The 21,985-nt window shown below is 32.1% G+C and overlaps 1 protein-coding gene across 4 annotated transcripts; it reads left to right on the top strand.

Moving 5' to 3' along the window:
• Window positions 1–4,356: 4,356 nt before the first annotated feature.
• On the top strand, window positions 4,357–19,105 carry LOC134688372 (zinc finger protein 407-like). 4 transcript variants are annotated; one of them, XM_063549037.1, is made up of 8 exons: window positions 4,357–4,571; window positions 7,816–8,200; window positions 9,405–9,471; window positions 10,412–10,587; window positions 11,723–12,783; window positions 13,964–14,072; window positions 14,857–15,026; window positions 16,549–19,105. In XM_063549037.1, the coding sequence occupies exons 2-8, from the start codon at window positions 7,837–7,839 to the stop codon at window positions 17,980–17,982; spliced, it is 3,381 nt and encodes a 1,126-aa protein (XP_063405107.1). In that variant the 5' UTR covers window positions 4,357–4,571; window positions 7,816–7,836; the 3' UTR covers window positions 17,983–19,105. The 4 variants fall into 4 exon arrangements, with proteins under 4 accessions (XP_063405107.1, XP_063405111.1, XP_063405109.1 ...); XM_063549041.1 differs by lacking the exon at window positions 4,357–4,571 and adding an exon at window positions 4,604–4,622; XM_063549039.1 differs by lacking the exon at window positions 4,357–4,571 and adding an exon at window positions 4,704–4,778.
• The last annotated feature ends 2,880 nt before the right edge of the window (window positions 19,106–21,985 follow it).

Below are 21,985 nucleotides of genomic sequence, written 5' to 3'. Positions count from 1 at the left end.
TATTACAATGTAATATAATAAATTCTTGAATCTATTTCATAGTGAAATTTTTCCTTGAGTCATATTTTTTATATATTCATTTATATAACAAGATGACTTACAACATGAATTTTTAATAAGACAGAAAAAAATTCACAGGTAAATACTATTCAGCTGTTAAAATTGCTCTAGTTCCATTATATTGTTATGCTGTAATTTATCTGATTTCCATATAATCAACAACAACATCTTTAACCCAGATTATTTTAAAAATAGTTAAAAATATTATCATAATCAAATTCTTCCATTACTGTTAACAGTAGTAATGCAACTATATTTCTATCTTTACGTTTTAATTTATATTTGTACTGAGATCTGACAACAACTCACTAGTAGAGAGCCGTGGTGAAGTGGCTACCAACACAAAGGTTCCTGGTTCGATTCCCGTTTGGGATGAAAATTTCAGGAACTCAATTTTCGGCTCTCCCTTGACACCATTTGCGAGTATGGTCTTGAGGAAACGATGATAGTCCGTCGGAAGGGGACGATAAATGGCTGACCCGTGTTAAGAGAGAGCCATATCTCTTGCACGTTAAAGACACCCTTGTAGATATCGAAAAAGAGTAGGCTAATGCCGCTACAAGGCAGCACTCGCACCCGCAAAGTGGAAAGGGATTAATATAAGTTGCAACAATATCTTTATTCTCATAACCATTGCAGATACATAGGTACAGAGAGAGTGCAAAATATGTACATGAATGTGCATCTATTTACAAAAACATATATAAAATACAGTGGTTTCAAAATAATATACATTTTAGCCAGGAGGACCCACATGTTTGTTTATACACTTTATAAGCTTACATAATCTTTTTAACTCTGACTTTTTGTTTACTTTGCTCATCAGTTTTCTAAATTTTAGTGTATTAACACGAGCCAAATAATATTTATCAAGGTATAATTTTCTGCTGTCGTTAAAAAATGGACATTCTAGCAGATAATGTAATTCGTCCCCAATACTACCAATATTACAAAGATGACATTTTCTATCATTTCTATTAACATTATTCCACCTCCCTGTCTCTATTTGGAGTCTGTGGTTTGTGGTTCTATATCTACATAAAATAATACTTTCGTGCATATCCAAGATATCAAAATATTTTTCAAAATTCAATTCTAACTTAATAATTCTATAATTTACTGCTTTTGTAGACTCTTGTAATTGTGTATTCCACAACTGTTTATAATGGTCTTGTAATCGCAACTTAAGTGCATTTTTTAACCATATATCATTACCAAAACATTGAGAAATCCAAATATTTGAAAAACCACATTCATCCAAAATATTTTTAACTTTACTCACAAAAAATGTACATACATTATTAACAGTAAATAGTGTTTTTAATAGTCTATATGCGATAGAAGATAGCTTAGTCTCTTTAGCAGATAATAACTTACACCAATATGACACTATTTTTATTTTAATATCAATGTCCAAAGGATATCTACCAAGTTCACCGTATACCATATAGTTAGGTGTGGAATTTTTCAGTTTCAAAAGAAGTTTACAGAATTTCAGATGGATTCTTTCTATAATTTCAACATTACCATGCCCCCAAATTTCACATCCATACAAAAGTATGGGTTTCACAACTTTATCAAAAAGATCTAAGTGACATTGAATAGAAAGATTATGCATGCGGCCTGCTTTCAACACATTAAACATAGCTTTTGTTGCTTTTTCTGCTAAGTGTTTCTGTGCTATTTTAGTATTACCAGTTCTAGATAATAATATGCCCAAATAGTTAAATTCTTTAACAATTTCAATGTCCGTGCCGTCTATATCAAAATGCAGTTTTGATGGCATTCTGCCTCTAGAAAAAATCATCACTTTAGTTTTCGTAACGTTAACTTTAAGCTTCCAAACATTACAGTATTCACTGAAAGAATCCAGCTGTTTCTGTAAATCATCAGCACTTTCTGCCAATAGTACTGTGTCGTCCGCATAAAGGATTACAAACAGTTTTAGATAAATTTGAAGCTTGGACTCCATTTCCTCAGAAATACTCTCAAGCCCCTCCAGGCTTTTGTCTTCCAAAAAGTGTTCTAGGTCGTTCAAATATAATGCAAATAATATAGGGGATAAGTTTTCACCTTGGCGGACACCTTTGTTACACATAAAATAGTCTGACACATTATTGTTATATACAATATTTGATTTAATATTTTCATATAAATGTATAATTACATTATACATTTTCCCATTTATATGTTGGGTAAGCAACTTAAACCAGAGTCCATCACGCCAAATGGTATCAAAAGCTCTTTCGAAATCTATAAAGGCTGCAAATAACTTCTTTTTCTTTTGTTTCAAGATATCAAAAAAAGCCGACAAAGTAAATAAGTTGTCAGTCGTACTGTATCCAGATCTAAAACCACATTGACTTTCATTCAAAACATCAATTTTTTCGACAAATGTCTTAATTCTTTCATTCAAAAGTGCAGTGAATAATTTACTCATACAGCTTAGAATAGTAATAGGTCTAAAATTTTTGGGATTAAGTCTATCTCCCTTGTTTTTGTATACTGGTTTAATATTGCCAATCAACCATTTGCTAGGTATAATACCTGTGTCAAATATCATGTTAAACACTTTTTCATAAAATGGTAAAAGAACATCAACAATAGATTTTATATATTCATTTATAACCCTATCTTCACCACATGCTTTATTATTTTTCATTTTTCTAATACATAATATTATTTCATCCCTTGTAATAGGGAGATTTATATCATTATTATTTGACCCATGTTGATCTGGGTCAATACCCGGTAAATCTGTGGTCGCTGTGTCAACATCAACAGCATCTAGACCTTTAAAAAAATCGAATAAAGACTCTATAGGTATATCAGGTTGTTGTTTTCTTTTCCCTTGGTTTAATAATTTCCAGAATTCTCCTGGATTTTTCGATTTTAAATTGTTCATATCACTCATCATTTTCTTTCTATGTAAATTGATTTTTTTATCTAAAATTTTTTTATATTTTTTTTCCGTAAGTCGTAAGTTCTGTTTTTGTTGAACAGATGATTTTGATGAAATATTTCTCTTTAGTTTTCTATAATTTTGCCTAGCAAATCTGCACTCCTCATCAAACCAGGGTTTATCTACTGGTTTTATTTTTTTTCGTATCTTTGGTTTGAAAATACCAAACGTATTTCTGGCAGAATCAAGCATAATTTTACAAACATCATCAAAAATCGTATCAACCTTCAATTGGTCAATATTATCACTTGAAATTTGATCTAGACTTTCAAAAATCATGTCTTTTCTTTCTTGAGACAAATTATTTTTAAAATCATTTTGTAAATCCCAATTCCACTTTTTAATTTTTTCATCTTTTTCATTTGTGTTTTGTGAAATATTTCCAGAATCAGAATGTTCTTGATACGTGTTCTTAAAGGAAACTGTTATAGGACTGTGTACATCAGAAAATAATCCAGAAAAATCGTGCAGAAAAAAGTTGCACACAAATCTCAACAGATGTACAGATGTGATCACATAATCTACAACGCTAGCATTTCGACAGGTAAAATTTCCCGAGTTACCTCCCATTCGCCCATTTAAAATAAAAAGTGAGTTTTCCCGACAAAACTCTAATAAAAGATTTCCATATCTGTTTTTCGCCTTATCTAAACTTTGTCTTAATAAAGGAATATTAAGTTCATCTAAAACTACATAATCGTTCTCAATAAACCCAAAAATTTCAGTTTGACTCTCTTTATCAAAACTTGTTTCCCAATCCACTCTAAACAAATATGTTTAAACTAAACTAACAACTCACTTTTACATGTATTTCACTTATCTTATTTATTAATCATGATATTGTTTCACAATTACAATCTTTGAAATTATTTCTCACGGGTTTTCTTTCTTATGTTTAATGATAAGTTTCTTTTTAAAAGAACGATATTTACTTGATTTTTTTCAGGATTTTTTTTCAATGATAATTGTGAAATAATTCCCATTATAGTACATTTTTTTATGCAAAATAGGTTTAATTCAAATACACTATTATTATTTAATAGTATTTGTAAAGGATAAGTTTTTTTCTAATAACTATTCAATAAGTTAACTACCCAGATAGAATTTCACGGCAAAGGAAAAATATCCCAGGGAAATATTTTCTTCCGGATAAAAAAATAACAACAACTTCTGTGACATTTTTTCCTCCGGATTAAATTTCACCCGGATATAATTTTGCTTTACAGTTACACTGAAAATGCAATATATATAACCAAAGATCTCAGGTATTAAAAAATGACCGCCCAGTCTAATTTTCCAGACATAAATTATATATTCACCTATCCAGTGTAATATAAGTTTGTAAACTGCAACAACACATCCTTGACATATAAATGTTATATATCATGATTACTAAGACGATCTTTAAACACAATATACTCAAAATAAGATATAAATAGCAGATTCCAACAAAAATATTTGGTGTGATATTATTGTCCAATCAAAACTCAACTTATATTATCATCCGACATTTTGATAATTTACACTTTTTGACCATTTGTATACAGTTGTAAGTAAATTTAAGAAAGAAAGAAAATAGGAAAAAAGGATTTCATTGCGGGTAGAAAAATAAGCTGCTATATATGTTAACATGTAATAAATACGCGTAATAAGAAAATGTACCGAAGAATATTGGTTCTTCAGCAATGGAGGTCATAATCCTCCATTTTTGTATATTTTGTCCTCCCTAAAGAAGACTTCTTTGAGCTGACGAAAAGTACACCGAGTGATTTCACGATAACATTTGTTTACTGAAATCTTAAAATTCATCAATTGAATATATTGTCAAGGAGAATGTTGAATGTCGACAACAGTATGGCCTATGGCTATACACTTGTGGAAATGCAAGACCTTTGCTTTGGCTTCCTGAACAAAAGGCATATTAAAACATGATTAAAAATAACACTTATAGTCTGTATATAGTTATAAGAATTTCTGATAATATCAATAAAATATTCAATCTATAAGGGCTAAAATATATAACACAAATATACACCTTAATATTGCTATTTGTACCCCATTGCTTGGTATCACACAGGTTCCCGTAAAATTTTGACGTCATAAAACAAAATATCTGACGCCACAATGGAAAATTCATTGTTGTATGCGTCAAAAGTTCAAGCAGCCGGGTCAGCCGGGATTAGCGACAAGATGTATGCCTACCCATGCTACTTACAATAAAGTAAAGTTTGCATCAATATTATTGTGATTCTGATTAGGACAATTAAGGTTATTTCTATGTCTGATGTGAATAAGGGTAGAATGTTTCTGTAGGCTCTTCAATGAACTGCCCTAAATTTTTTTTGTAAACAAGCAAACGACTGGCAATGTAATTTTTCAGAGGGAGGAGTTTTGAACAGTGAGCATGAACGGTTGTCGTATTTAGGTCAAATATGTCAATTACGAATTGCAACATGTTACAGTCAAAATAAATTAATTAGTAACAACATGTTCATCATTTAAGAGGTTGGAAGCGTTTTAAGGTGGTATGGGTGTCTTTCGCCATATTGGATTGTAAAAAACAGAGAATCTAAGGTCCATATCTTCTATCAAATTAGCAAAATTTGATGCAAGAATGCAGATATTTCATGTGTTTTTACATTTAAAAGATCCAATTTATAAGAATATAACTTATAAATATAAATATATGTACAAGTGTAGATTATTTTTGGTTGTTTTTAGATATTTTGAAATTGTCATTTTAAGGGGAGGTTACTCTAAAACAGTGCATTTTCTGTTGGATTGTTCATGGAATTTTCCTACTTTGTATTTTAGCCGGAAAAAACGCACGGTGACCCTATCTTTTCTTTTGATATTATCAAAGCATTGTTTGAAAGTTATATGTTCCTAATTTATTTTACAATTCTATCATTTCGTTTAGTTTCTATTCACAAAATGGTGTTTTTTCCTGTATAATCCATACAAAATGTGTCATTTTGTCACGACCCGTAGCTTGATAAAATGCACGGTGACCTATCATTTTTATAATATTTTTTAACATGTATCAATAGATACTACATTTTGGCAAAGTATGAACAAATTCTATCATTTTTATTTTAGACTCCCATACCACCTTAAGTTGATATATAATAAATGCATGATGCTAATTTGATAAATTTCATAATTCTGCAGTAGCCAATATACACATGTGCAAGTGCAAACAAAGTTTATTGAATTTAGAGCATGGGTTATTCATAAAGCAAATGAAGAACGTCATGAACGTCATATTAGAATGGAAAATTAGTTATCAAGGCTATTTATTAAGTTACTGCAAAAGTATCAAGAATTCTCAAGGGACCCCTAAAAATAAAAATATTTATGATTTACTTAACAAATATCAGAGGCGGATTTAGGGGGGGAGGGGGGCAGGGGGCCCAGGCCCCCCTTTTTGAGAAAAAAATTGGTTATCACTAAAGCGTGACTGGAGCGGGCCCCCTCTTAGGTCAGTCAGTGGGCCCCCACTTATGAAAATTCCTGGATCCGCCACTGCATATCAAACATATGTTACTACAATTAACATGATTAAGAACATTTTAGAAACAAAGAGCATACATACAACCCATGAAAGTGTCTGTAACATGTGTAATAACACTTGCATGTTATTTTCCTCTGCCCTATACATTTATTCCTTCATCTGATTTATATTCTTGTTGAAAAAGAATCATTTAAGAGATACATGTACATATATATATTATTTTTTATTATTGCTTTCACAATTTTTTTGTTCTCATCTTACATGCATGATCATGTACAATGTACATATTATATACATTGTACATGATCATGCATGTAAGATGAGAACAAAAAAAATGTGAAAGCAAATTTACAGATCTAACATTGCTAGGCTGATGTTTAGACAACTTTACAAATGTACACAGCCATATATCACCATATAAAAAAGAAGATGTGGTATGATTGCCAAGGAGACAACTATCCACAAAAGACCAAAATGACACAGACATTAACAATTACAGGTCACTGTACAGCCTTCAACAATGAGCAAAGCCCATACCACATAGTCAGCTATAAAAGGCCCAGATAAGACGATGTAAAACATTTCTAACGAGAAAACAAATGGCCTCATTTATGTAAAAAAATGAACTAAAAACAAATATGTAACACATAAAAAAAACGACAACCACTGAATTACAGGCTCCTGACTTGGGACAGGCACATACATAAATAATGTAGCGGGGTTAAACATGTTAGCGGGATCCCAACCCTCCCCTAACCTGGGACAGTGGTATAACAGTACAACACTGCTGGTGATCCGATGGATCAATCTGTTGTAGAGTTGTCACTGGTTCAGACATACTTGTAAATATAATTATTTCTGTGACTGTATTTTGCATTAATTTGTAGGATCCTTTACAATAGATATTTCAGCTGATCTGTAACAATACCATCTTCATGCCTTATTTATCATGTACTGTATTACGATGCTAGATTAAAACTGACAAGGGAAAGGTAATTAACACCCGGCCAACAAAAGCTTTATTTTTTGTGAAGCCAAGGTGGTCGTGTGGTCTAACCCGCCAGTTATAGTGCAGACAATTTGCCGTATTTGGTGTCATGATATCTCAGTACCATAATTTCGAATCCATGCGAGGGAAGAACAAAAAATTTGAGAAAGCAAATTTACAGATCTAACATTGTTATAAAAATAATTTTTTTACTGTAAGTTTTGAACAAAAACTGTAGATGAAAATTATCATTAATACATACACGTACATATGTATTATACTCTTTTTAAGGGATAACAAAACAGATGCAAGATGCCACCAAAAACACCAAGGCGTGCAACAGCTAATCGGAGGCAACCATCTAAATCGGAGGACAACCCTGAACAATATGGAATGGAATCTAGAACCAGAAATTCTGGAAGAAAAATATCTGGTAACTTATCTACTAAGGACTGTGATGATAACGAACAAAATATCACTGATCAGCTACCAAAGAGTGGCATTAAAAGGAAGACTGTGGAAACTTTAAAGGAAGAAAATGATAGGAAGAGTATAAAAATGGAATGCCCAGAGAAAGAAGAGAATGATTTCACACCTCGTAGGAGTTCACGTGGTGTTATACCTAATAGGAAGTTTAAGGACATGGAAGTGGACTTCACACCGGGTAGAAAACAAAGTAAGAACTACAAGAACATTGTTAGCATTATTAAAGCAATACAAAGCACTTATAATCAGGCCTTTATTTAGCCCCTTGGGCAAAAGTATCTAATGGGTCAATCCTTAAGTTATATAATGTATACTAAAAAAAAACAATGAATTCAGAAACTGGGGATTTTCGTAGAATATTTAGGATGAATCCAGATTTAACAAAAACTTTTTCAAACAAACATGTCATATATGGATTTTCTGTAAATAAAATTATGTCACATAAATTTCATGGTGTGATATTTTTATACGACTACAAAAATTAAAATATTTTTGGTCGTATATATATTGGTATAACGTCAGCGTCGTCCCAAGACGGATAATTCCAGTTAACAACTTTAGTATAAGTAAATAGAAATCAATAAAATTGTAACACAAGATTTACAAACACTAGTATAAAGGAAGGATGGGATTGATTTTGGGGGTTTTGGTCTCAAAAGTTCAGGAATGGGGGCCTAAAGGGTCCAAAATTAAACTTTGTCATCAAAAATTGAATTATTGGGGTTCTTTAAAATACCAAATCCAACCATGTATTTAGATTCTTATTTTTTGGTCCTGTTTTCAAATTGGTCTACATTAAGGTCCAAAGGGTCCAAAATTAAACTTAGTTTTATTTTAACAAAAATTGAATTCTTGTATTTCTTTGATATGCTGAATCTGAACATGTACTAAGATTTTTGATATTTTGGCCTCGTTTTCAAGTTGATCTAAAGGGACTTTTCAAAATTGAACTTTATTTGATTTCCTCAAAAATTGAATTCTTGGGGTTATTTGGTATTCTGAATCTTCCCATGTATTTAGATTTTGGATATTGGACCATAAAATGTAAATGTCTAATTTAAAATGTTTAAGTTCTTAGACCACATTCATTCTGTGTCAGAAACCTATGCTGTGTCAACTATGTAATTACAATTCCAATTCAGAGCTGTATCAAGCTTCAATGTTGTGTCCATACTTCCCCAACTGTTTCGACATGGTTTGACCTCTTCAATAGTTATATCAAGCTGCGCCCTTCAGAGCATTTTATTAGGTTATGAAATTGTCTGTTTGGAGCTCTTTGTCAGGGAAAGAAAGTAATTCAAGTTGGTCTTGCACATTGGTTGACGTTACAAATTAAACATACATGTACATATTGATCATGCTCCATTTCATCTCTACTCAAATTTACTTTTTAGATTTAAAAACAGAAAAGGCAGAAGAACAGAAAAAAGACACAAGAAAAGTGCAAGCTAAAACAAAAAAGTATGTATTATTCATGTTGTAGGTTGTACATACAGGTTGTATGGAACAAGAACATGAACTTTATTTATAACTTAAGACTTTAAGTTTAAACTGGTAACCTTTGCTATACAGGTTATTGTGTTCTTAACTTTTACATCACACAGTCTGAAGTAATACTTGAATTAGTAAGTTCTATTTACTGGTACAGGTAAATAAAAATAAGTAGATGTGGTTTGAGTGTCCAATGAGACAACTCTCCATCCAAGTCACAGTGTGTAAAAAGTAAACCATTATAGTGTGTATGGCTTTTAAGGTAGATATCCCTTAACGTAGTCATTTCCCCTCCCCTCTTATGATATACATCTGTTAAGTAAGAAAGAAGGTTATTTATTGAAGGACCATCTCATTTAATTTAACTCAGAAGATTCATTTTTGAGATAAAAAGTTGAACTTTATTAACAAGTGAGAAAACAAGAAAAATATTTTTACTTTGTACCAGAACTTTTAAAAGAATTGCTGATTATGTGAAAAAATACTTGTGTTTAGTGTTATAGTAATTTTTTGGAGAACCATAAGGGGAGACAATTCAAAACTTGGAAAGAAACTCTGACAAATTTAATTAATCAATTAAATAGGACTTACATCTTTAAGTTATATGCAGATATATGCTTTTTGATATGATATCCAATATTATCATGGTCATTCCAATTTTTAGATTTATTTACCTTTACTTCAGTGAGAAAATATAAACTTTGAGAGCAAAAAATTAAGATATATATATATATAGCTATTTTATCCCTACTGCAAGCTGCAAGGGGTGTTTTAAGGATAAAAGTATGCAAGCTGCAATGGGTGTTTTAATGATTAGTATATATGCAAGCTTAAGGGTTGTGTGGTGAACTCAGGTGCTCTGGAAGGGTAAGAATGAAATAATGAGACTAACTGTTGATTTTGTTTTTAGACCTACACCTACCACAAGTAGAGACAAAAGCACAGCTGATGTGAAACCAAAAAAGGAGCCAGTAATAGCCTCTGCTGTATCTATAGAAGAAATTAAAGATGATGCAATAGTTGAAGATGACAGTGCACATGATTATAATAAAATTATAGTCGCTAACACAGGAGATACTCAGAGAGGTAGATATTATGATAATATATTGGATTTTTTTGGCAGCTTCAAATAATTTTGCCATATTTGCTGACAAAATCCAATGAAAGTCTGGAATAGGGAATATTTATGGTTGAATTTATGTCATCTATTAAATACAGTTATACTATAGTATATGTATAAACTATGGGGAGAAAAAAACAAGACGATAAATGTATCCACATAAGAAAAACATCAGATCATACTTATAAATATGGAGAAAGAAGAAGTTGTGGTAAGGGCCCTGTTTGGCCTCCCAATTTATATTGAGCTCTTACTTATAATAGAAGTCAATAAGCATAGCACCCATAGTGCCCCTTTGATTATTTATGATTAGTTAGATGCAGTAGATTTTGCTCTATTTTATACTACAAGACTTACAATCTAAACCAGTGAAGTACAAACATGTTTGCATAAAAGAGGACCTTCATATTCTTATTAAACAGTTCTCAAATAAAAACTTATCTTACAAGTTATTATCATATTATCAACTCTGGTTAATTCTTCTATGACCGCAAATATAAAAAAGAAGATGTGGTCTTATTGCCAATGAGACAACTCTTCACTAGAGACTAAATGACACAGAAATTAACAACTTAAGGTCACCATACAGCCTTTAATAATGAGCAAAGCCAATACCACATAGCCAGCTTTAAAAGACCCTAAAATGACAGTTGTAAAACAATTCAAATAAGAAAACTAACAGCCTAATTTCTCGTTACATTGAAGACCTGTTGGTGACCTTTCGCTGTTGTTTTTTCTATGGTTGGGTTGTTGTCTCTTTGATACATTCCCCATTTACATTCTCAATTTTAATTAGTGTACAGAAAAATGAATGAAAAACAAATATGCATCACATCAACAAATGACAACCACTGAATTACAGGCTCCTGACTTGAGACAGACACATAAATGTATACAGAATGTGGCAGGGTTAAACATGTTAGCAAATCCAACCCTCACCCTAACCTGGGACAATGGTTAAACAGAACATACTATACAATTCAGTTGAAGAAGACTCAACTCATCAGATGGATACAAATAAAAATACATAGATTTAAAAAATTGCAGAGATTTTTGCCTGTGATTTAACATTTATTGTATACATTAAGGTATTCATTTCAGATGAAGAGATCAAGGATTTTCCAAGTATCAAGATTGTAAAGTTTAATTCTGAAAATAAAATAGAAATCTCAGATTTCAACCCTAGCATTAGTAGTAACTCTTTAGAAAATTTAAACAATGATGAAGACCAACAAGATTTTTCAATTATTCGAGAAGAGGACCTTGAAAAAATAACATCAGAGCTCCTTGAACTTGCTCAAAATGCTGAACAAGAACACCATGATCTACAACAGATATTCAAAGATTCTGAGCATGTGAGTCAGCCAGGTTTCACAGTAACTGAAATGAAGATCATTGAGGTTCAGCCAGAAATTGAAAAGAAGACAGTAGTAACAAATAATCAAAGTGTTCTCCTGTCAAATTCTGTTTACAATGTACAGACTAACAAAGAAATTAGAAATTTGAACTCTGACGCTTTGTCGAAAATTAATTCTGTACAAAGGTTTGAATGCAACTCCTTTTCTATGTCTCAACCTGTTGAATGTTTTGAAAAACCAATGGAGACACACGTCATGGTTGAAAATATAATGCAAAAACAGTTCGATACAACAATTTCAGAACCAATTGAAGAAAAAGATAATCATAGCCATGTTGAAGTTGATAGAGAGAATGATATGGCTGAAATAGTAGAAAACAGAGAAGTGGAAAACCCTTGTGATGAAAATTCCAAATTGCCAGAAGATCAATCTGATGCAGACGGTGAAATTCATTTAGCTGTGAAGAATGCCTTATTGGAGATGACGGATAAGTCAGCTGAAAGTGAAGAGAATGAAATAAGTGAGACCAGTCAGGAGGAATCAGCAAAGAGCGAACCATCAGAATCTGTTTCCTCCTCAGGAACCCAGACAGCAAGAGAAGTCATCAAGTTACCTGCTCTCAATCCCAAGTCTCGTCTGGGACCAGTCAAACCCATCACAGAAGAAGGTGAGCAGCCGCTGAAAATTGACGAGTCGGGGAATCCAGTGAAAACTACAAACCCAACAAAACAAGAATTCATTATTGTTCATGTACCCGATGGACAACAGATAAAGAGGACTTCTGTCAGGGTGGCTAAACCAGAGGTATATTATCATGATTACATACATTTGATATTGTTACCTGACTAAATCTTGTGAATGATTTATTTTAAAGCTACTGTTGTGAGTAGAAAAATAATTGCTGCAAATTTGTCAATCAAGATATTTTCTTATAACAAAGATTAGGAAATCATGAAAATTAATCACAGGAAGTCAGCTAGAAAGGGCTGATGATATAATAGGTAAAAAAATAACATGATTTAATTATTTTAAACTACTCAAGTAACATGTACTTAAATAAATTTTGTTAAAAAAATCAAATTGAAAGCTTTACTTAAAATTTCTATAGCATACTTTAATGTTTGTTCTTAGTAATATTTTAGGTTTTTAATTTTACTTAAAATCAGCATTCTTTCATTTATTCATGTTATTTTTGAAAATCTGAAAGGTTAAGTACATATTCTGAAAACAAATTTTATCCAAAAAGGAGTTTCTTCTTCCTAAAAATAAATTGTTTTAAAGCTTGAGTGTTATCTATACCATCTATATATACTAAATATAAAAATATAAGATATATAGAAACAGGAGTTTCTATTAATATGAGACAATATTACAAACCACACCATACAATAACAACCGACTGCTCTTAGAAAATACAGATCCCAGGTCCACACTTCACTTACAAAGATCTGAAAAGACTCCATTATGTGTTGAGGGGCCAGGATGGCCATGTGGTATAAGTTGTCCAACAACTGCATCACTAGCCACTCAGTGAGTTGGAATCCTGCACAGGCAGGTGCACTTAACTACGATCCTAATTGTCTAGGATTGTCAGTTTTCTTCCCAAAGGTTAATTGTTTTCTCCAGGACTCTGGCTTTCTCCATTAATAAAAACTGATCCCCACAAAATAGACAATAGTGTTGAAAGGGATGTTAAACTGCAACCAAACAATCAATCAATCCATTATGTTCTGTTCTTATAATCGTAATCAACTATTCAAATTTCTGCCCCAATATATATCTTCTAAGTAACGTTTCAAATTCATTGTTAAAAATCTGGAGTATCCTGAAAAGATCCTCTGAAAACAGAAGTAAAACTTGGCATTGTCAGATTCTTGAACATGTTGAATGAGAAGTATTCATACATGTGGTATATATGATGTACTTCCAGTGCTTTTGATTACTTACCAGTATATTCTTTTATCTGTCCTTTATAAACTTTCAGGATTGTATTCCCTTCAATCTGGACGATGACGGACAATACCGTTGTGGTGTATGTGACTATCAAACAAATAAAAAGGTCAATGTGCTTAAACATAGGAGGAAACATGTTGGTAGGTATAGTTTTGAAATGTCCATTATTTATGTTGTTAAGTTGCTGTTTTATTGATGTATACTCCACATAGTTCTCTTTTTATTCCTTTAAAGAAGGAAGAGTGTAAACTCTGAACAACACTTGGGACAAAAACTAAATGTTATTTTCACATGGTCTATCCATCCAATTGCCTTGTAATGTTTTTTAATAAACAAAATCCTTATTTGGATGTTATTTATCCTAGGAATATATAAAGATAAGAGATGTGGTATGAATGCCAGTTAGCCAACTCTCCTCCAGAGGTCAAATAATGTAGAAGTTAACAACCAGAGGTCACCATACAGCCTTCTACAGTGAGCCAACCCCATAGTGCACAGTAAAATGACCGTTATAAAACAATTCAAACAAAAGGGGAATTGCCTGATTTATGTACAAAACAAGCTGAAGAAACGTTACTAAAACAAACATGTTGTCTGCTCTCTGAGATGCTTATTGTGCTTGTTAGTGATGGCAACCACAAAGAACTTTAGTTTAAGAAGAGGGGATACAACAACCTGTAGTATGGTATTCCTGAGCCCCAGTCTTAATGTTTAAATTATTAGAAATAACAGATTTGCAGGAAATTGAATTAAATCCAGTATGATAATATAATTATGTTTTAGTTTTAAATTTTCATTACTTATATAGTGTTTAAAACTTGCATGAACCTGTTGTACAGTGAATGATTAATATAATATACACACTTGGAACAATAGATGAAAATTTTGTATTTTTAACTCTTGGTTTTTTTTCTAATCCCACAGATGACAAACCCCACTGTTGTCCCTACTGTAAGTACAGGACTTCTACTAGTAGTAACCTGAAGAGACACATCAGTATTCACCAGGACATTAGAAGTTTTAGATGTCATTTGTGTAACGCCACCTTCAGACAGAAAATACATTTGGAGAGACACATACGTTACAGACATGAGGTAAAGTATTCCTGTTGGTAGTTTATATCAAATATCTGCCATTTCTATTACGGGCTCGAAAATCAGAGCTAATCAATTCGCCATTTTATCAAATGTTCAATCACAATCCAAATTCAGGGCTGTTTTAAGGTTAAAAGTGTCCATACTTGCTCAACTCTTCAGGGTTCCACCTATGCAGGAAAATCTGGTTTGCTGTTACTCTGACAGCCTCTTGTTATTAAATTTGTAGCAAAGTAATATCTTAGATGACTTTTAACATGCATTCCTATCAACTATTTTGACAGAAATCATAACAGATTCTATTGTATGCCTAACTACTGTCTTCCCCTATCTGAAAACTTAAACCCAATTATAAAGAGAAACGTTTACATATATATTAGTTAACATTTGTAAAAAGATGTGGTATAAGTGCAAATGAGACAACTCTCTATCAAAGTCACAATTCGTAGAAGTAAACCATTATAGGTCAAAGTTAGGTACGGTATATTTCATTCAAAATGTAATGAGATTGTGAACAAAAGATAATCAGACTAGATGTGTCAAAAGTTACGAATGGCCCAGTCCCAAAAAGTTGAAAAATCTGCAATTTCAATTTAAACACATGTGGACACAAACATGATGGTAGTCTCACAAATCAAAAATCAGCTCAAAATCTGGAGGGGAATAGAGGAAAAATCTGTATAACTGTGATTTTCTATAATTTATCAAAGTCCAAAGCCCATAATTTCAGAGAAAATAAGCAGAGCGGAACGAAACTTAAGCTTGACCTATAACTCATCATGGTTAACTCACATACCAAATATCAGCCAAATATCTGAAGGCATCTAGATAAAAAGTCTGTATAACTATGATTTTCAACAATTTCTCAAAGTTCGAAGCCCGTAATTTTGGCAAAAATTAGTGGAGCACAACGATACTTAAAATTGATCTGTAACTCATCATGGTTAACTCACGTACCAAAAATCATACCAATATCTGAAAGTCTTTAGTAAAAAAGTCTGTATAACTGTGATTTTCAACAATTTCTCAAAGTCCAAAGTTTGTTGTGGAATGACAGAATGACGGAAAGATGGAATTTCGGATAAGGGTAAAACTATATGGCACCTACAACTTCGTTGCAGGGCCATAAAAACAACTTCTACACCTTGATATTTCAAACTCTAATATGACATTATATTTTGTAAAAAGTATGTATTTTTTATTTTTTTTAACTACTCCTTTTCATGGATTTTTGTGGGTAAAATTGAACCACAAATTATGTATTCAACAACTTGAAACACATACAAATTTTCTTGAGGATTGTATGCAGAGCTTGATTAAACGAAATCAGTATCGAAGCAAATTCATTTATAACCACGTAGATAAGGTAAATGAAACTACATGTACTGCCATTTATTGGTCACCTGTCATATCAGATCAGATTTTCTTTATATAAAGGTTTGACTGTTCATACAAAATTGCTGTCAAAGATTTTTTTGTGTTTTAATTTTATTAAATTTGTTTTTTATTTTTTGGTTTACAGGAAAAGAGAGTGAAGTGTCCTTTGTGTGATTATGTTTGTGCCAATGAAAACCCAGACCTCAAAGTACATATGAAGAGACGTCATCTCCCACAAGATGGCGAGGACGGCTCGTACCAAGCCTTTAAATGTGAGGAGTGTGGTATGGTAACATTAAACAAGAAAGATTTTAAACAACATATGAAATTTCACCGATCGGGACCTGAGCTCAAGCTTTTCTGTGATTTCTGTAGTTTTGTAACAGACTGTGAAAGTCGTCTTAGACGTCACAGTTACATTCACTCTAAAGAAAGACCATACAAATGTGGCATGTGTGACTATCGGGGCTCGCAAAAAGAACATGTGATCAGACACATGAGATCTCAGCACAATATAGAAATAGAAAGAAAGAATCGTAAAGGTGATGATGATGAGGATGATTCCCTGTCTGGTTCAATAGATTCAAGGGATGAGCCTCAGGAAATGAAAATAGTTGCGACGGAACAAAAAACAGAGAAGCACGACTATTCTAGTCAAGAGAAAATATTTGCCTGTAACCATTGCTCAATGAAATTTTCTAAATTGTTAAATTTGTACAAACATTTACATGCTCAACACAAAGAAATTCTGCCTGAACCGACTGGTAATGAATTTCTTTGTGTTGTTTGTGATTTTAAGACTACGACAAAGAAAAATTTACTGGTGCATATGAGAAAGCACAATCAAATTGATCAGATTCCCCCTTCACATGTGTACTCATGTGTACTGTGTAATTACATTAACCCAAAACGTAGAAACTTGTTTCAACATATGAAAAAGAAACACGGAATTGAAATTGTAATGAAAGATGATGGGTCTACTAGTTGTTTTGTCACAGACGGAAACATTGTCTCGTCTAAATGTGATGAAGCTGTACAAAACATTCTAACTATCGGAGATATGGTAACAACAGAAACAGAGGAACAAGAATTACAGATCGTTACAGAAGATTTAGATAAAGATGGAATGCAAGTTCAAAATGTTATTAGTTTTGATGACCTTGCTTATGCTGTTTCACATCCACAACCTCATAATCGTAATCTAATTGTGGTTGAACCGAATACTCCTCTCGTTCAAGAGCATGAGGCTGCAGAGGCAATAGAAGGACTCCAGGCATTGGCCGAACAACCTGGAATTGTAAGTAACCAGGAAGTCATGACAGAACAGCAGCTAATCACAGCCGATGTGGTGGAAAATATCAAAACTGAAAATGAAACTGAGGTTGTTACCGTGGAAACTAATGATGATCAGAATGATAATGTGGAGAAAACAGAGGGTGAAGATGGAATACAACTGTCTGCTGATGAAGTGATGCATCTCTCAGCTGGAGACTATGTAGAAATAAATGGAGAAATGTATAAAGTGGAAATAAGAGAAGATCCAGGAACTAATACAGAAACTGTTACTGACACATCATGATTTAAAAATATTTTTGAGAAAATTTTAAAATGCTTCAAAATGATCATAGATGTAAATTCCAAATCAATTGTTATTTTACCATTCCATTATACAGAGATTTAGTTTCCATTTCACACCTCAAGTTTTATATAATGATATAATTTGGATTACACTAATGCTTAACTTCAACTTATCATTAAAATCAATACACTTTGAACAATTACCTTATACACATGTCTTCTTTTAACATTATATAAGGAACAAGAATATATGAAAAACTTGTAATATTCCCCTAATTTTGATAATAGACAAATTTATGAATTGATTTGATAAATTGATAGTATTATTTAATTTCATTTTGAATTTTTTATGCCGGTTTCATAAAAGGAATATCAGTAGAAAATAATAACACAGACTCTATTACCAACATTTACTGCATTAGTGTTTTAACGGCTTCGAATTCTACATGACTTGAAATAAACTTTTTTAGAGAACTAACCTCTAAGGGCTGAAATGTTCAACCTGTCAATATACTTTTTTGTCTTTCAAAAATTGTTCACTGTTTCAGTATTTAGAAAAAGAATCAATCAAATTGGTTTATCACACTAATAGACACATATTGGGCTATTTATTTAAAACATATAGATATTCAATGACAAATGAATAATGCCATTTGAACAGATCTTGATGAATTTAAAAGTTCCAATGCATTTTTTTTTATTATATAAGGGAGATAATTCATTGATCTTTTCATTGAAAAAAAAATGGCATTCATGCTATTATTAGATATTTTTTAAAATACATTTTAAACTGATGGATTATATTCTTATGCAGAAAAAAATCCAGTTGCAATTCACCTTTAAAAATTTTCATTCTCATTTGAAAGTGCAGGGCAATTATTTATAAAACAATATTTCAGTGATAAGTTGCAATTTAGGACCATATTGGGCCTTGCATCTGAAATTATAATGAATTAATTTACATTGTTACAGATTGAATAAAATATTACATACTATATGTTACAAGTTGTGAACTATTTTTTTTACATGTGTTGCCTTATTCCACTTGAGTAATAGAAAGCATTATTGTTGAGTTATCTTGAGAAAAATGTTGACATTGTTATCCTAATTTTATTCTTGAATAAATATGTAAATTCACATAATATTTTATTGATTAAACATATCAGTTGGTTAAAGAGAGACATAACAAGCCAATAGAATCTTTTGCTAGTGTTAGATATAAGAAGATTAATATGAGTGCCAATGAGACAATTATTTCATCCAAGATACAATTTAAAAAGTAAACCATTATAGGTCAAAGTACGGCCTTCAACTCAGAGCCTTGGCTCACACTAAACAGTAAGCTATAAAGAGCCCCCAAAAATGACATGTGAAAACCATTCACACAGGAAAACCAAGAGTCTAATCTATCTAAAAAAATAAACACAAGAAACATTCATGAACCACATCAACAAACATCAGGACATGTGCAAACAATTGTAGCAAACCTAGTACTAGTGGAAATAAAGAATTTTCTTTTGGTGGCTGAATTTTATGTACTTTGCCAAATTTTTATGGAGTTATTTTAACCATCTTGTGTGTTTTCTTTCTCTCTTGACTCACTTCATTTATTTATACAAATCTTGGCAGAACAGATATATATTTGGAAGGTCTTTGATAAACAATGCTCTTTTAGATTTGGATGAAAACATGAATCAAACATGACTGGCTCATTCTTCAAATTAGATTGACCAATTAAAAAACCCTGAACTACAAGGTCAATTGTGTTGAAACTGTTTTATGTTTATTGATTGTTGGTAACTAACACAACTTATATCACTATTGACCATATTATGGAAGTCAGTGAAGCCAGACTGTCCGAAAAAAAATCTAACAACCTTTAGTAGGAAAACTATCAATCCTTGTCAGTTAGTTGAATGTGTCTGTCAATGTTAACAGGCTAATGAAACAGTAGATGCAATTCTGAGATCACTCAGCCTTCAAGGCCTCATTTTGGATTGATGATTAAAAGACCATTTGCTTTAGAAAAAATCTTCTTCAATGAAATAAGCTCACAGGAAAGGATTTTATCTTTTAAAGTCCACTTTATTTTGGGAATCTTGAAATTATTGAGAAAAATCAAACTTGCATCCTTTGGTGCCACATTTTGAACAATTAAAACAAGAATGCACATGCTGAAATATCTCACTTTTTTTTTTTACTAACCATTGATATCAGGTTGATAGTCTTAAATATAAAGCTTTATTATAACTTCCCATCCATTTACCATGATCCAAGAAAATGAGGTAAAGGTCAGATAAACCAAACTTGAAATACATGTACACCTTACAGTCATGATATGCTTTAAAAATAATTGATCTATTGCACATCAAAGAAACAAACTAAACCAGGAAAACTTAACACAGATAAATTATGACAATGAGGCCAAGGTCAGATGAACGCTGCCAGACAGAAATATACACCATGCAATCATTACATGTATTGAATAATAGTTGACCTGTTACGTATAGCAATGTATAGCATCTAAGAAACAAACTTTATCAGAAAAACTTAGATTGACCAAAGAACCATGAAAATAAGGATGATGATTGTCACACAGATAACTTAAACAACTTACAATCATCCCATACACCCAATATAATTGATCTATTGCTAAAATTATTAGAAAAACAGATTAAAAACCAAACATTTAACATTCATCAACGAACCATAAAAATGAGGTCACATTAAATTAAACATACCAGATTGACATGTACATCAGTGGCGGATCCAGAGGGGGGGTTCCGGGGGTCCGCACCCCCCCTTTATTTTGGCCGATCAATGCATTTGAATCGGGACATATGTTTGCACCCCCCTGCACCCCCCCTTTGCCCTGGGCTAGCACCCCCCCTTTCGAAAATACCTGCATCCGCCACTGTACATAGTAAAATATTTTCATACACCAAATACAGTAAACCTATTGCATACAGTATTTAAACAAGAGACCAAAACACAAAAACTTAACTATAACCAATGAATCATGAAAAAATGAGGTCAAGGTCAGATGACACCTGCTAGATGAACATGTACACCTTACAATCATTCTATACACCAAATATAGAAGATATATTGCAATCAGTATCAGGAAAACCTAACCAGGAAAACTTAACCTTGTTCACTGATCCATGAAGACCTTGCAAGGTAGGCATATACCAAATATAGTTATCCTATAACTTATAAGAGAAAATTTAAGAATAACTTTTTTTTCAAGTTGTCACTGAACCATGAAAATGAGGTCAAGGACAATGGACATATGACAGACAGAAACTTCATAACGTAAGGCACCTATATACAAAGTATGAAGGATCCAGATGTCGATTTCACAAAAAAACTAAGATTGGTAAGTTATGAACAAATCAGTATAATTACGATAGTCATAAGTTTTTTGGTGAAAAAGACTACAGGTCTTTACCTTCTGAAATATTATAAGCTTTAAGAAGCTGGTGAATGCTAATACCACCACCGGACAGACATGTTCATGTACACCTTAAAATTATTACACCAATATGGAACTAGAAAAACAGACTTTACATAAATGAACCATGAAAATCTGTTCAAGGCCAGAAGATTCCTGCCAGACAACTTGTTCACATTACAATTTATAGGAACAGACCAAAAATTAAAAACCCTAAACATTGTACACATTACAACCATTTCATACACCAAATATAGTTATAAGACTTATTCCTTTTAGAAACTGAAAATCGGCCCAAAATACAAAAAAATAATATTAACCAATGAATCATACAATGGGGTCAAGGTCAGATGATACCTACTAGACAGACATGTACACCTTGAAATCATCTCATACACCAGATATAGTGGACTTTTGCACAGTTGTTGTGCATAATATGTTGATGTGCATCTTTAGGTTTTCTAGTAGAAATTTCATTTTCCTGATAAATTAAAATTTTTCTGCAATTTTCTGTGTGGATTCCTTCTCTTGTTGAACTAAAATGTCACTC

The sequence above is a fragment of the Mytilus trossulus genome, chromosome 10 (genome assembly GCF_036588685.1).
Source record: "Mytilus trossulus isolate FHL-02 chromosome 10, PNRI_Mtr1.1.1.hap1, whole genome shotgun sequence".
Classification (NCBI taxonomy): Eukaryota; Metazoa; Mollusca; class Bivalvia; order Mytilida; family Mytilidae; genus Mytilus; species Mytilus trossulus.
Note: the sequence above shows the minus strand (reverse complement) of the source record. Positions and strands in the feature narration are given on the sequence as shown.